This window comes from Podarcis tiliguerta (assembly GCF_965153285.1).
Source record: "Podarcis tiliguerta genome assembly, chromosome: 5".
Classification (NCBI taxonomy): Eukaryota; Metazoa; Chordata; class Lepidosauria; order Squamata; family Lacertidae; genus Podarcis; species Podarcis tiliguerta.
The window spans coordinates 39,080,086-39,096,642 of NC_139538.1; the positions used below are offsets into that span (position 1 = coordinate 39,080,086).

General features: G+C 41.9%; 1 protein-coding gene across 2 annotated transcripts in view; it reads left to right on the top strand.

The window, feature by feature from the left end:
- Window positions 1–16,557, top strand: part of INPP5D (inositol polyphosphate-5-phosphatase D) — a 57,397-nt gene that overhangs the window by 34,710 nt on the left and 6,130 nt on the right. For both annotated transcript variants that reach the window (XR_014511984.1, XM_083443194.1), the window contains exons 13-23: window positions 2,047–2,164; window positions 3,184–3,280; window positions 6,236–6,374; window positions 7,814–7,922; window positions 8,288–8,376; window positions 8,563–8,644; window positions 9,675–9,764; window positions 9,886–9,999; window positions 11,848–11,930; window positions 14,980–15,067; window positions 15,359–15,508. Coding sequence is in view for 1 of the 2 variants with exons in the window: in XM_083443194.1 (XP_083299320.1) it covers window positions 2,047–2,164; window positions 3,184–3,280; window positions 6,236–6,374; window positions 7,814–7,922; window positions 8,288–8,376; window positions 8,563–8,644; window positions 9,675–9,764; window positions 9,886–9,999; window positions 11,848–11,930; window positions 14,980–15,067; window positions 15,359–15,508 (1,159 nt within the window). In the remaining variant the exon portion in view is untranslated. The remainder of the gene's footprint in view (window positions 1–2,046; window positions 2,165–3,183; window positions 3,281–6,235; window positions 6,375–7,813; window positions 7,923–8,287; window positions 8,377–8,562; window positions 8,645–9,674; window positions 9,765–9,885; window positions 10,000–11,847; window positions 11,931–14,979; window positions 15,068–15,358; window positions 15,509–16,557) is intronic.

Genomic DNA, 16,557 nt, shown 5'->3' on the forward strand with positions numbered 1-16,557 from the left:
TTATTTCTTTCTGGGGTGGAGGGTTATTATTATCACATCATGCAAAGATCGTTCCAGACATACATTCCAGACATACATTCTCCTAGTGGTGGATCATCAAAAGATTTACTTATCCATCCGTCACTCCCGGTCACAGAGATCCATTAATCAGCAGTCTTATCGTTGAGCTTCACTTGATATATGTGCTTCAGCCTTCCTTCCAATCCTATTATTTCCAATTATAATTCCAAGCTGAAGCAACCAGCACGCGCTGATTGGAATCGGCGTCGGGAAGTTCTGACTCCACCGAGGGCTCGTGCCAAGTGTTCGGCACCCCCATCTCTTGGATCTGGGGGTGCATTATGAACACCGCTGGCAAGGCAGCCCCCCTCACTATCTTGAGGGGGTCAGGAAGGCTGCCTACTTCCCATAGCAGCCCCTTAATACCTCGTATGGGTCAGAGAGATGTTATTGTCGGCCATCTTCCAACGCGCCACCTAGTGGCCCCCCTTGGGGTCAAAGATCTTATGCCACTAATTATCATTCTACGCTGGATGTTAAAGATCAAAATTGATTCTGCTTCTCATCTCTAATATTAGGTAAAATACAGTTTGGGTATAATATGGGGGGCACCCTGTGTTTCACTTGAATTTATGCGATTGCTATAAATGCTGTTCCCCATAAGCAGAAATATGCTGTGCCAGTCGTTATCGAAAAGCAGGGCATATCTTGAACCCAACTTCCATTCAGTAGTTTATTTCTGTATGCAATGAGGGTCACACCCACACCCCACATTTAAAGTGCAAAGTTTTCCCTGAAGAATAATGGGAACTGTAGTTTACGCCTCAAAGAGCTACGATTCTCATTCACATTTTACAAACTATGGTCTCCAGAATTCTTTGGGGGAAGTCATGTGCTTTAAATGTGCTTTAGCATGGATGTGGCCTACAACGCAGTAGCGTCCTCATTTGTGCCGCATGCTTAGACAATAGAAAACGGCCTTATACTGAATCAAACCATTGGTATATCTAGCTCAATAGTGTCTGCACTGACTGGCAGCAGCTGTCCTGGGTTTCAGATAGGGGAAATTCCCACCCCTACCTGGAGATGCCAAGGGTTGAACTGAGACCTTCTGCATACAAAGCAGGTACTTTGTCAATGAACTACAGCCGTTCCCCTAAAATGAGAACCAGAGGTATGTTTGAGGAGGATTTATAATAATAATAAAATAATAATTTATTATTTGTGGTTTCCCCAGCCACTCTGGTCAGCTTCCACAAATACAAAAAATACACTAAGATGTCATACATTAAAAACTTCCCTGAACTTCTGAATGTCAGGTAGTTGTTTATCTCTTTGACATCTGATGGGAGGGCATTCCACAGGGCGGGCGCCACTACCGAGAAGGCCCTCTGCCTGGTTCCCTGTAGCTTTGCTTCTTGCAATGAGGGAACTGCCAGAAGGCCCTTGGCGCTGGACCTCAGCGTCTGGGCAGAACGATGGGGGTGGAGACACTCCTTCAGGTATACTGGGCCGAGGCCGTTTAGGGCTTTAAAGGTCAACACCAACACTTTGAATTGTGCTCAGAAATGTACTGGGAGCCAATGTAGGTCTTTCAAGACCTGCATTATGTCGTCCCTGCGGCCGCCCCCAGTCACCAGTCTAGCTGCCGCGTCCTGGATTAGTTGTAGTTTCCGGGTCCCCTTCAAAGGTAGCCCCACGTAGAGCGCATTGCAGTAGTCCAAGCGGGAGATAACTAGAGCATGCACCACCCTGGCGAGACAGTCCGCGGGCAGGTAGGGTCTCAGCCTGCGTACCAGGTGGAGCTGGTAAACAGCTGCTCTGGACACAGAATTGACCTGCGCCTCCATGGACAGCTGTGAGTCCAAAATGACTCCCAGGCTATGGACCTGGTCCTTGAGGTGCACAGTTACCCCATTCAGGGCCAGGGATTTAGTATAGACCTCTGTCTGTCATAATACAAATAACCTTTACTATGGGTTTAGTCTTTATTACAGTGTAGCTGCATCAAACTATGTGACAGCTGACTTCCTTTTTCCTGATTAGGTAGCAATCCATACCCTCTGGAACATCAGGATTGTTGTCCTGGCCAAGCCAGAACATGAGAATCGCATAAGCCACCTCTGCATTGACAACGTGAAGACAGGAATTGCAAACAGACTGGGTAAGGCTTGCACAAAATGTACTTGACAGACACTCTCATCACAACAAGTCTCCCAAGGTTGAAAGATATGCAGAGAGGTGTTTTCAGTACCCGATTCCCACGTTGGGATTTCCTGCCCTAAAACATGCACCCGAGCCAAAGGTTCATTTGTGCACTATTCTAACGGTGCGATTTGGGGTTGTCTCTGTGTGTGAAGTGGCAAGACCACTTCCCAAGCCTTGCTGGCTTACCGGGGCAGAAGGTATGGAGGGCAGGCTTACCTTTTTTTGGCCACATAGATCCTTTTTAAATAAAAAATTTAAAAATCCTACATTGGATCTCAAAGGTTATACATTCAAATAAATGAGAGGAAGCCAAAGACTGAAACAGAATATGAAAGAGTATCGTAAGATATGCTTCTTTTCATGACCACTCTTGAAAGTCACTGCTTCCTCTTTCAACTTTGTCAGCAAAATTACTGATACTGTATGGTATGTATCCTTTGGAAATGTACTATAATAGCTGATATAATCCTACAGTGATTTGTGCTAGTGTACTCACATGCAATAATGTGCTCTCAGTGTTAGAGGTGTGCTCATCGATGTGCTCCCACAAATCATTCCATTGATACTGTTGTAAGTCAGATCAGATGTGAGTATGATGGGAATTCAGGAATGCCTTGCATCCTTGCAGATATATATAAATCCTTTTTCACTACAATGTTATTCACAGGAATAATTTGCAGGAACTGTCCCATCGATGAAAACCACAGGGTTTCTTGCTCTGCTGAAAAATCCATAACTGGAAGAATAGAACTTTGTTCAACTGCAGAGGGAAATTCATCTTTCACTTTCTTTCCTAAGCTTTTGGAAGAAAATATTCAGTGGAACTCTGCATTACACATGTGAAGTCCTGCTGTTCTGGTTTCCTCTTCTCTGCATCCGCTATTCTACTTTAGAAGTCTTTTGCTGTTCTAGTTAGCCCTGGGGGTTGGATTGATTTCTCAATCTCTCCGTTTCTTGTTTTGTTTTACCTCTCAGGCAACAAAGGAGCTGTTGGGGTGTCATTCATGTTTAATGGAACCTCCTTTGGTTTTGTGAACAGCCATTTGACTTCAGGAAGTGAGAAGAAACACAGGTAAAATTCTGAGGGCCATTGGAGAGCCTTGCAGTTGCTGACAGAGAGCTTCCTATCAGTACAAATATTCAAATTAGATGTGACAGCTTGGTAGTGGTGGTGGGTATTATTTGAACAAGAAAAGAAACACATGGGAAGGATTTTAAATAGTCACCCTTGCATGTCTTATCTCTAGTAAAGATACTTAGTAAGTAAAGGTAAAGGGACCCCTGACCATTAGGTCCAGTCGTGGCCGACTCTGGGGTTGCGGCGCTCATCTCGCTTTATTGGCCGAGGGAGCAGGCGTACAGCTTCCGGGTCATGTGGCCAGCATGACTAAGCCGCTTCTGGCGAACCAGAGCAGCGCACAGAAACGCCGTTTACCTTCCTGCTGGAGCGGTACCTATTTATCTACTTGCACTTTGACGTGCTTTCGAACTGCTAGGTTGGCAGGAGCTGGGACCAAACAACGGGAGCTCACCACATCACGGGGATTCGAACCGCCGACCTTCTGATCGGCAAATCCTAGGCTCTGTGGTTTAACCCACAGTGCCACCCGCCAATTTTAAGAATATAGGGCTGGGGCATAAAGGGGCCCCAGCTGGAGCAAATCAACAATCCATCTAGTTCAGGGATGAGGAACCCAATGGAAAGGGAGAATCCTTTCCTCTGTTTACCTCTTCACTAAAGGTGCTGGTTTCTGCAAATAGCACATTTGGACAGCAAATAGCACCAGGGTGTGGGGTGGAATTTTGCACAGGGAATTTTTTTTAAAAGAAAAGCTTCTTCCCATGCACTGCAGTCCCAACTGGATTGGGGCCCTGTGCAGCTGCTTTTTCTGAAAGTGGCCAGTGCTAAGCATGCTGTTAATGACCCTGAGCTGCATTCTTTGGAACAAGAAGCCCCACTGAAGTATGGAACACATAGAATGTATTCAAAAAGCTTTTTTTTCTATACAAAGAGGCACAGATTATTTATCTTGGCCCAGATGGTTATTTGGACTAAAGACCTGAGGCTGCAGTCCTGCTGGTGATGTAAACAAAATTCACAAACGTTGGCAGATAAGTAAGTCCTAGGCACCTGAAACATGTCTTCATTTTTGTGGGGTGAAAATTTCAGTGCACCAGCATCTCCCCATCATGTGCAACTTAAGAGTAATACACACACATGGGCATGGACACAGGCTACAAACTGTAGCTAGATAGTTGAAGAATCTGTAACTGTGATTATACGATTTCTTCTTTTTCTAAAAGCAACAAATGAATAGCTGAAGACTGGGTTTCCATTGTTGTTTCTTCCTGTGGTTTAGAAGGGAACATTCCAGTAAAACAGGAACAGAGAGGTTGTAACTATTTGTGCTTACAGGTCTCGCTTGTTTGTTGACTCAATGTATAGCCCTCCCTTTGCTGAGTGCTCCAGAAATAGAAACCGTGCAAACATGCCAATATAAAGCAGAAGAGTCGAGCTGTGTTATATCGCAGTACTTTTCCGTCTTCACATGCCCCAATTTTTGCTTCCTGAAGCAGTTGCAAATTCCCATGGCAACACATACTTCAAGGTCTTCCTTCTGTCCTCTGGCACACTCATAGATTGCAACAAGGTACCCCAGGCTTGGTGGTTGCCCCGTATTTTTTGTTTGTGCAAGGCCCAATGTTGCAGTAGCTCTGAAGGTATTGAAGCACTCCTGACTACTTAGCAGAAAATAAATACTAATAAATAATAAATAAATTCACACAGAGACAGTATGTATGGTAAATTAAAGCTGCCACTTTATCTGCAGATTTGACTGCATTAGGGCATTTGAATGGAGGATCTTATTCCCAGAGCCCTTTTGGTTGTGTAGAGGCAACAACTTTTCAGAGATTTGGAAGCAATAATGTTGAATTGCTGCTATACACATTTCTTTTTGCATTGTACCATATTCTCTGGTCAATCAGTTTAAATCAAGGTATACCTGGAAGCCAGCAGGAGGCAAATACAAGAAGCTCTCAGAAATGCAGCTAGCACTATTGCAATGCATTGTATGCAGATGTTTAAGACAGCTGTTGTATAGTGCTACTGATGGCAAATATGCACATGCAGTCATAACTTGGAAGTTGAACGGAATCCATTCCGAAAGTCTGACTTCCAAAACATTCAGAATCCAAAGTGCGGCTTCTGATTGGCTGCAGGAAACTCCTGCAGCCAATCGGAAGCCTTGGAAGCCCCGTCGGACATTCGGGTTCCAAAGAACGGTCGCAAATTAGAACACTCACTTTTGGGTTTGCGGCGTTCAGGAGCCAAAACGTCCAAGTACCAAGGCGTTCAGGATCCAAGGTATGACTGTACATACATATACACACAAAGCTATTTTCAAAGGTTTTTTCTTAATTTTTGTGTGTCCTACAGTGAAATGTGTGTATATATATCCACTTAAAGATGCCCCTTTTAAAATACTGCAAAAATAGTGCAAGGTTTCCTTCTTTCCCTGGCATTTAAATAGCTCTCACTTTTTATTCAATACATTTAAATAGTATGTGCTTTCTCTTTTTTCTACAGTGAATGTCATTTTTTAAAAAAAGCTTTCCTTTAGAGGAAATGGACTATACCACAAGCTGCTGACCCTTCAAGTTTAGACCAGTTTCACCAGTCGGTAAACTATCAGTAGGAAACAGAAAAATAGAACCCATAAACCTTTTCTTCTGGCAACCAAGCAGCTACTTCTTCCATTTAAATGTGTACAATGCTAAGCTAGTGGCCAAAGTTGGATCAGATAGTTCCATAGTAATGCACAGAGACAAGTTACTCCTACAGAACTGGTTGTCTGGCTGTATATTGCCTTTGGGAGGCTGAGGCTTTAGCCAGAGCCAAGACAGGGAAAGATTCATGGGCTTATTATCTAGTCCACTGTTGTCTTGAGCCAACTGTCTCTGCTGATAATGCTGCTGGTGAGAGGCCATATATGGTATACTGAGCTTTGTTCTTGTGTTTTAATAGGCGGAACCAGAACTACACAAGTATTCTGCGGTTTCTGTCACTGGGAGACAAGAAGTTGAGTCCATTTAACATCACCCACCGGTTTACTCATCTCTTTTGGCTGGGAGACTTGAACTATCGCCTAGAATTGCCCACAGCGGTTAGAGAGCTTGTTTATTTTTTCTTTCATTTTATTATTACATTTCTATCCCACATTTCCTGCAATGAGCTCAAGGTAGTGTACATGGTCCTTGTCCTCCTAGTTTTATCCTCACAGCAAACCTCTGAAGTAGGTTAGGCTGAGAGAGAGAGTGACTGGCCCAAGGTCCTCCAGTAAGCTTGATGGCTGAGTGGGGATTTTAACCCTGGTTTCCCAAGTCCTAGTCCAGCACTCTGCTACTAGCTAATAGTACTTTGCATTTATGCAGAACTCTTGTGAGTGTTTGGAGCATTCTACAGGCATTAACCAGGCTATCCTTACAATAACTTTGCAAAGTAGACTTCTGTTATTATATTTTTACAAAAGTTGGGCACCACTTCCACTCTCTGCTGAGCAGTAGCAAAATCCCAGTGGGTTCCAGGCACTCACCCAGAACCCATCCATCCCTGTCACCTAATGAATTTTTGGGTGGGATGAGATTTGAATTAGGTCACACTCTTAGGGTTCATGCAGACATTCATGATTTTAGTGATGAACCTACATTAGAATCATTCTCCATACATTTTGCTCATACACCCCCCCCCCACCTCGGCTTGAGCTTGGGTGATACCTGTTCTTCCAATAATCAGACTTGTGTTTTCTCTGGATATGTGGTTGCTGCTGAAGTTGAAGCAAGCAAGTATCATGGAGCCTAAAGGAAAGCATGGCTATTTGCAGCTGCTGAGTAACCAAGCAGGAAGAAAAAGCCGGAAGAAGACTGTTAGGGATATGTGGGAAAGCACCAAGGGATGGTTAGGGGTGTTACGAGAGGCGTAATGGGTGCTGATACTGGGTACACTGTAATCAAGAGATCAGTATAGCAAATACATTTTGGTCCTAGGAAACTAAACACCTGAGGGCTGAAATCCTATATCCACTTTCCTGGGCATAAGCCCCATTGAACTCTATTCCAGGGTGATAACATTTTTGATGGTGTATTTGCAACTAAGGATAGGAACTACACAAAACGCAGGGAAAAACTGATAGGTTCTTAGTTTGTTATTTAAAACTAGCTACAGGAAGTTTCAAATGGAATCAGAGCAGGAACACTTTGGGGTGGCTTTTGAAAGTCCTTTTTTAAAAAAAATCCCTTCAAAATCATCTTTTCCTCATGTCATTTTCCTGATCTAAATCACTCCTGTTCCAAGTTGCTCTTAGCCCTTGCAGCAACTTTGAAAAATGTATGTAAATTGGATTGGAAAATGTACCGTTGCTATCAACCAGTTTTGAGAATCAAAGTGTCAGGAGATCCAGTTGCGTATCAGATGTAGTTGGGCCTCAGTAACAGATTTTTGTGGCCTCAGATGCTAGTGTGCTATTTATTAACCAGGAAGGTTTTTTTGTTTTTTTTAAGAAAAGAGAGTGGTACATCTGCCATTATGACATTTCCTTGTTATCAGGAAGCAGACAATATCGTCCACAAGATCAAACAGATGCAGTACACAGAACTACTGCCTTACGACCAGCTTCTCATTGAAAAGAGGGATCAAAAGGTGTTTCTGCAGTTTGGTAAGTTTGCTTCTATTCCTTTGCCCTTTTTTACTCTGCCATTGAAAAACATCCTTCTAAAGGGGTAATCACTGAGAAAGTAATCTCAGTAGAGAGAGTGATTACCTGCTTTAAATTGCTCTGTATAGAAACTGACACATGTGGTAAATGTTTTGTTTGTGACAATCCTTTATTTCTTTGCAATGCAACTGATTTCTTTCCATTAAGAAAACTGCCCGATCCATATGGTGAGAGACCATATACTAACAGCTAACTGTGTTCTAGGAGTTGCCCCATACATTGATTTGAAGTAACCTGCATGATGTGCTTTGACATGTGTACCCAGGTTTTGGTTAAAACAATAACTGGCCATCTGTCTCTTTCAGAGGAGGAAGAAATAACATTTGCCCCAACCTATCGCTTTGAAAGGAACACCCGGGAGCATTATGTCTACACCAAGCAGAAAGCAACAGGGGTATGCCATATCTTCCAGCATATTACGATGTTTCAAATGGTGTCTGTTGCCAGAACTGCTCCTCTTTCTATAGAGGAGCACCATGAAAGAACTCTAATTGGGAACAAGCTGCTGGCTTTTTGGCACCAGAGCTTTCCTTCTCGTGGAGTGATGTGTTTTCGATATTGATTCTCCTTTTGTTTGCAGGTGAAATACAATTTGCCATCCTGGTGTGATCGAGTGCTCTGGAAATCATATCCCCTGGTGCATGTGGTGTGTCAATCTTATGGTGGGTAGAGAACAGATTGGGAATAGCAGCAAAGCTGGTTTAAACGGAAATGATTCAGAGCTGAATCTGTAGCATTGCCTTTCGCTGCCAAGTTCTCAGCAACGGATGCACCCTGTCGTTTCTGGCTTGGAATGCTTGCTCCTAAAACTTGGATGTGTAGTGGGGAGAGAATTGGCTGTGTGATGACTAGGAATGCACCTTGCAGATGTTAGAACACCTTCTTAGCCCGCTGTCACTAAGCAGGAAGAACCTCACTACCGTCAGTAACCTGTAGAACATCCCATTTTCCCTGAGTCAAAAGCTGTGTAGCATTAGAGGGTTGCTGGTGGTTTAGTGTTTCTTAATCCTGGTTCCCAGTTCCGGCCTCTGGGTTTGTTTGTCTTTTAAATGTATTTTTAATGTGTTCCCAATCAAATGCTTAGAAGCAGCTCTTCGGCAAATGCTGTCGGAGTCTTACCAAAATGACACACATAAAATAAAACCACAGTTAGGAAATATTTTATCAAAATCATGATACATAGCAAACTATAACATGAAATGCCGTAAAACTATAGTTCTACAGCAAACACTCAATCTGAAGTCATTTTGGCCTGGTGATGACAGGAAAATTAAAATGGGTATAAGATAAAGCTCTCTAGGGAAGGGATTCCAAATGTGTTGTGCCAAAACAGAGAAGGCCCTGCAATTGGCCACCACCACCTATGTTATTTCAGAGAGGGGTGAAATCTGAAGAAGGTCCCCAAGGCTCACCTGGACTGATGTGTTCAGGAACATGTGGAGTAACCATGTCCAAAGCCTGTGTCAGAAAACTTTTGTGTACTAGATGGACTGATCCATCTAGATGGACTGATCCATCTAGATGGACTGATCCAGCAAGATGGACTGATCCCTCTAGTACACAACCCCCTTGAAGAGATGGGGCTTCTTGTTTCCATAGATAACTCTGAGTATAGGACAGACAATTGCTTTATTCTCTCCATCCTTGGGAGGTCAAGAAAAACAGGTGCTTAGAATCTGACTTTCCTCTTAGGATGCACCAGTGACATCATGACAAGTGATCACAGTCCTGTCTTTGCTACCTTTGAGGTTGCTGTCACCTCTCAGTTTGTCTCGAAGAATGGTAAGCAAATGCAGTGCAAGCTTTCCCTGCCCTTAATCAAGAAAGATGTAATAGAAAATAATCTCATTCATTGCTTAAAAACTATTATCTTTAACCTGAACAAGTGTCCTCCTTTCTCCAGATGATAAGTACACAGACTCCCTGGGACAGATTGAGTTCCTGCGCTGCAGTGCCACCCTTAAGACGAAGTCTCAGACAAAATTCTACATTGAGTTCTACTCCAGCTGCCTAGAAAGTAGTGTTTCTTCTACCTTTTGTCTTTATTATACAGAAGCTCTAATGATGTTTAGGTTATCAAGAAGGGACAATATTGCAGAAGGGGGGCTATTGACAAACTCAAAAGTGGGGAGAGAGAGAGAAAGAATCAGAATATATCCACTTTGTCTTTTGAAATACTTCATTGTTGTAGTAACTCTTTGGTCTTAATTGCTGTATTTTGCCCATTTTTATTTGTTGCTTTCCCTTGAAATTTCATCATCAGGGCTGTTTCTCTTATTATCGCTTAAGTTTCATACATGCAGTATACCTTTAAAAAAAGCCCTACAATTCTATTATCCAAAGGGCACAAGCCAGCCAGGCAACTGAGACTAGCCACAGACCCTGCAATTTAGTCTGCTGCTGCTGCTGCTGCATGGCAAATCCGTATATTTCTCCATAAATCATGTATTTTAATTTATGTTATACCATAGAAGGTGATATATATATAGAGCTCTCAGAGGGTTGCCTCCCATTCTGGCACTCACCAGACCTACTTAGCTTCAACAAGGTTGCCGCACCATGCACCTTCAGACCATGCTCTGGAACTTACCACACAGTTATTGTGAGGGTTAAGAAGAGAGGGGGAAATATTATACATGCTGGTCTGAGCTTGGAAGAAAATGTGTTGTGGGTGTAGTCCATCATTGCTATGTTATATTGGACATATACCAAGTTATTGAACCCATTCAAGGTAATATAGTGCAGTCAACAGATGTCATTTCTAGTCCTAAACATAATTCTGTGTTGTACAATAGTAGTACACAGCATTTGGTGGAATGGCTATATTAACTGTAGGAGAATGAACTTGTTCTCTCTCTCTCTCTCTCTCTCTCTCTCTCTCTCTCTCATGTGTGTGTGTGTGTGTGTGTGTGTGTGTGTATGAGAGAGAGAGAGGTCATTTTTTTGCTTTTCTTGTCTCCAGATTGCATAGTCTTTGCACAAAACCTCTCTACCTTAAATTGGAAGGCTTGCAGTGGCATGCAAAATCAGTTTTCTATCTTCATAACAAGCAATTCAGAGCCTCCTTTGTCACAATCGCAGAGCAACTTGGGCAGAAAAATATTAGGGGTAGCCATGTAAATCGATTCTCCCAAGATTGGGAGAATTGCCTTGTATTTTATCAGAACTTAAATTGGAATGCTACAGCTTAATCGCATTGTGAATTGCAGCCAATAAAAACAGTTGATGCCTTGGGAGACAATCATTTTGTTTGTTTTGTAAGCAGAACCGTACATCAATGCTGGAAATTGTATGAATTCCTGAATCTCAGCCATTTATGCAGTGAGAGAGTACATACCCAAAGTCTGTTGACTATTCTTTCCTCTGCAAAGAAAAATAGCATGCCTCTACTGTACTCTTATTCACATGTCACAGAGATCGATTAATCCAGCTCCACACACAAAAAAAATGGGGGGAATATACAGAGATTTGCATACATTTCTATGGAAACCATGTGTTAGGAATCTTAAATTAGAATTTCAAAAATGTGCTATCTTGAGTGGCGTAGGAAGAGCTGTTATGTTCTCCTTATCCTCTTGTCCACACATGCACTGAGACTTCTAACACCTTTATTAAATGAAAGGAAATAATAAAAAGACAAGATACTAAGGTCATTCAGTGGACTCAATAAATGGACTTTGCAAACATTCTGATAGAATCATGATTCTTGTACACACAAATGCTTCCCATTTTTGTGTCCAGAAAGCAGAATAATTAGCAGTTTCCATTTGCTGCCAAGTTTTTTTTATTTTACTTTTGCAAATGTGTGTGCTTGTTGTGCATTTCTCAGCTGGCAAATGATTTTTCTCTTCCAACACTTTTGCAGGCTTTGTAAAGAGCCAGGAGGGAGAAAATGAGGAAGGAAATGAAGGCGAACTGGTGGTGAAGTTTGTTGAAGCCCTTCCTAAGGTAGCCTTGCAGTATGTTTCATGCTTATTCTAACAAATGTCTTCCATCTGTAGCTTTGCTGCAGTTTATATAAAAGCACAAAAGATTGTGCAAAGTTCATCCTCGGTCCCCATTGTTGCTTGTACAATCCTTCCACATGTCTCTGATTGTGCTACATCCAGTACTCAATAGACAGACAAGGGAATCATCTTGCTGCACAGAAATGTTTGTGTCAGTTTCACTTCCCTGCTGCTGAACAGGAGGGAAGTGGAATTGACCAAATTCTTTTTTAACATTCAGCAGCAGAGGAGGAGGTGCACAGGAAGTTTAAAAAATAATTAGGGGGGAAATCCTCAAAATTGCAAGGTCGTTTTGCTGAGTGTGTTGTTGTTTAGTCGTTTAGTCGTGTCCGACTCTTCGTGACCCCATGGACCAGAGCATGCCAGGCACTTCTGTATTTCACTGCCTCCCACAGTTTGGTCAGACTCGTGTTTGTAGCTTCGAGAACACTGTCCAACCATCTCACCCTCTGTCGTCCCCTTCTCCTTGTGCCCTCAATCTTTCCCAACGTCAGGGTCTTTTCCAGGGAGTTTTCTCTTCTCATGAGGTGGCCAAAGTATTGGCGCCTCAGCTTCACGATCTGTCCTTCCAGTGAGTACTCAGGGCTGATTTCCTTAAGAATGGATGCGTTTGATCTTCTTGCAGTCCATGGGACTCTCAAGAGTGTATAGCACCACTTTTGTTAGTTCAGCAAGCACTCTCCCCGTTGCTTGAGTGCTAAAGCAGGGAAGCATTTTAAGATTGCAGGGCCAGATGGAGGGTATACTGAAATAAAAGGTACAACAAGGTACACAATACAGTTACATAAATTATTACTGTATGTCATGAGTCACTCTTGATGAGCACTTCCCAGTGCGTCTAAGTGTTGGGGTGAAAGGTTGGGGTGAAAGTTGCATTTTCCTTGCACCAACATTTTGAGATTTGACTGCTGTGAAAATGCAGTTCCCCCAAAACAGGAGTCCTACTTGGGAGAAAAACTTCTAGATCTTCTTCAACAACCCACAGTGCAGATCCATTCTAACACTAAGGTTTTATGATTCCACATAATCAAAGGCTCAGACCTCCCAATTTTTGAATTTCTCTCTCTCTTCTAGATAGGCAATAGAATGCTTTCTTAGGGGCCCTGCTCCAAATACTTATACTAAATGAACATATGGGTAATTAAATAGTTTGGAAGAACATGTTGAAATGACATTCCAGCTGGTGTCCTTAAAAGGACTTGCAGCTAAGGGATGCCAAGAGAAATCTAGTAGCCCCAGTTAGCCGTTTGTGGTGTGTTACATTCCAGACTCCTACATAACAAGCATAAGAAGGGACAAGACCTTATGGCTGATTCTCCCTTCTACTTTAACAAGATGTTACGATGATGACACCCTGTGATGGCCACACATGGTCTCACCTTCACAGATTTTCAGTTCAGAAACTGTAGTTGGGCATCGCTTTCAGATACAGAACCCGTATTTGTAATCAGATGTTCTAAAAACCTGAAGAATATATTAAAGCAGCTACAAAATGAAAGAGATTATATGATGTAGCTTCAAATAACAGGGATTTCTTCCTTGAAAACCATTGTTGGTCAACTGGAATATTTGTTTCCACCTTTGCTAATACATGTGTTGTAATATCATCAGGGAAATTCTAGCATTCTTTTATCACAGTGTTAACTGTGTCTCATTGAAAATGTTATATTTTAACTTACAATTGCTTTAGAGTTGTGATATCAGAAGTGCACATGCAAATCATCCTAAGTCATTAATTAATGTCAGAAAGAATCGTACCAGTGGTTTCTTAGAAGGCAGACAGAGATACGCTAATACATTTGCTTGGCATTTATATAGTGTGTTTTAATGTTCAAAGCATGTCACATAACTTAGTTAATTATTATTTTATTATTTTTATTTATTATTATTAAATCACGTCCTACGAAGATTAGGGTTACACAGCATGTATAATAGTTGCATAGATAAAAATAGCTTAAAGAGCTGCACATATAAAATCAGTTAAAAACAAATATAAAAATAAAAGCAGTTTGAAACAATAGCAGCACATGCATAAAAGCTACTCAAATCCAAGAGAAATCAATTGGGATAAATATTTTAGAAGGCTTGTCCTTGATTAGAAGGAACGCCTTCAGCAGGTGCTGAAATGACAACAGAGAAGACATCTTTCTGCTATCAAGTGGGAAGGAGTTCCAAAGGGAAGGTAATGCCACACTAAAGGCCTGATTCCAACATGGTGTGAAACAGTCTTCCCGATAAGATGGTATCTGCAGAATGCCCTCTACAGGGAATAAGATTATCTTTTAGGTGTACAGGTGTTTTCAGCAACCCTCCAAGGTCTTCACATTTCCTGACATCTCTACCTAGGACGACCTTGTGACTTCATCTCACAGAGGCAAGGCTCAGACTGGGGACTTCCAGCTTTGTCTCTTTCACACTGCACTAGCTCTGTACCTTACAGGATTTCCACCATTCCTTCCTCTGAGAGCTCCTTCACGTCCCATATTTTTAGGTGTACATTTATAAGCATGTACACCTAAAATGCAACATATGAACATATCAGAAAACTTGTATGTTATCTAAATGTAGTAATCGGAGATCCAGGACTGGCTACAATGCACCATCAAGTGTAGGTCCTTCAGTCCTTGTAATTTTTGTTCAGCAAGTAAAAAATTGTAACCCTGGAATTCAAAAGCAGCTCTGATATTACCCTTAGGCTGAGATCCTAAACATTGTTTCTTGAGAGTCAATCCCCTGATCACAATAGGACTCGCTCCTATGAAAGCGCAAGTAGGATAGCAACTTTAATTGCAATTTCCCAAAGGGTAACAAAAACCATAGCAAGGAGTCCTGTAGTACTCTGAGCTTTGATGGCATAAGCTTTGACTGACTACAGAGGCTAACTTTAACACAATTGCATTTGTAAGGGAAATGTGCTACTTTCTGGCATAGATATTGTATATACAGTCCCCTCTCTGATATTACTGACGTTTCTGAGCTTTCTCTTGCAGCTGACTCCAATTATTTCAGATCCAGAGTACCTGCTAGACCAGCACATTCTGATCAGCATTAAATCATCAGATAGTGATGAATCCTATGGTAAGACTTTGCCTCTAAAGCTTATACATGAGTCAACCTCTCCTTACATTTCCCCCTCCCCACAAAGTTGTTTAATGTGTGGGAGAAAATGCGTGTATTAATTTCTAGGTTTCTAGGATCTCTTTTCTACGATAGCAACGTTTTACAACAGCATATATTTTTAAAATGTAATTTTAAGTATTGCTGAGGACTGTGGAACATAATTGCTATGGATTTATCCAGTCTCCCTCCAACAAGTTGCCTGGGCAAACCTGTCCTTCTGGCATTATCTGTTCCCTTATCTTTCTCTAGGTGAAGGCTGCATTGCCCTTCGAAGTGGAGCTACAGAATCCCAAGTCCCAATCCAAACTATGCTCACACACCATGGGGAAAAAACAGGCATCTTCCAAGGCGAATTCAAGCTGCAAACATCTGAAGGGAAACAGAGAGAAAAACTATATGGTAAGGCAAGTTACATGAACAAACAGTGGGCTCATGGGCTCCCTCCTCTCCTGTTTCAGCCTGTCTGCAAGAAGATCAGTGTTCACTTCATTTTCAGTTAACCATAGTTTAGTGTTATGCCCAAACCCTAAACAGTGGCTAATCTTAACTAAGGTTTTATGAAAATAAACCAGCTTCATAAACCACAGCTTGAAGTTGACTTGTTTTGGTAATCCATAGTTAAGCCTAACCACAATTTTTCTGGGTTCAGACATAATGCAAAGCACCCGTTAGTTAAAAATAATATATAATGAAGTGAATGCTTCTGATCTTCTTCTCATAGCTGCACCAGCAGAGGAGACGGGATTAGGGAGGCCATGAATCCAAGGTTCATTCACAAAACCATTGTTTGTGTGTTACATCCATAAGCAGAAAATATGTGACGGGTAGCATGAGTCTTTGTCTGCTAAAATCGCATATACGTGGCAGGGGAGAATCTCACGTTGCCCTATATATATATATATATATATATATATATATATATATATGAAGAGATGTTTTCCTGTGTGAAGGTATTCTCCTTGTAAGGAAAGTATCAGTGTGTGAAGAAACCTTATTGTGAAGATCCTGAAGATTGACTCTGATAATGGAGTGTTTAAGCATTAAAAAAACAAACCACTGCGGCTTTTGGGGTTGAAAAGTAATTCCTGCCCCCACACTGTGGTATAAACAAATATACAGGAGATCTACAGAATAAAGTTATAGCTCTTCTTTCCTGCTTCCAACCAAATGAACAGCGAGAGGGAGCCCTCTACCTGACGGTCAGCAATATAGATTTCACATGCTTCTGCTTTATTTTCACTCTGTATTATATGAATGATGTGATTAGAAACCATGTCATAGGCTTTTAAAATTTTAATATCAGGCATGTGCTGGGGGTGGGTGGGCAGGGGGTTGTCATCAGCACCACAGTACACAAGGGAGGGGTGGCTTAAATTTTCGCTCCCCAGCACCTATATTGGTAAAAAATAACACCCCCCCATGCAGAGCAATTAGAATGAGGAGGAAAA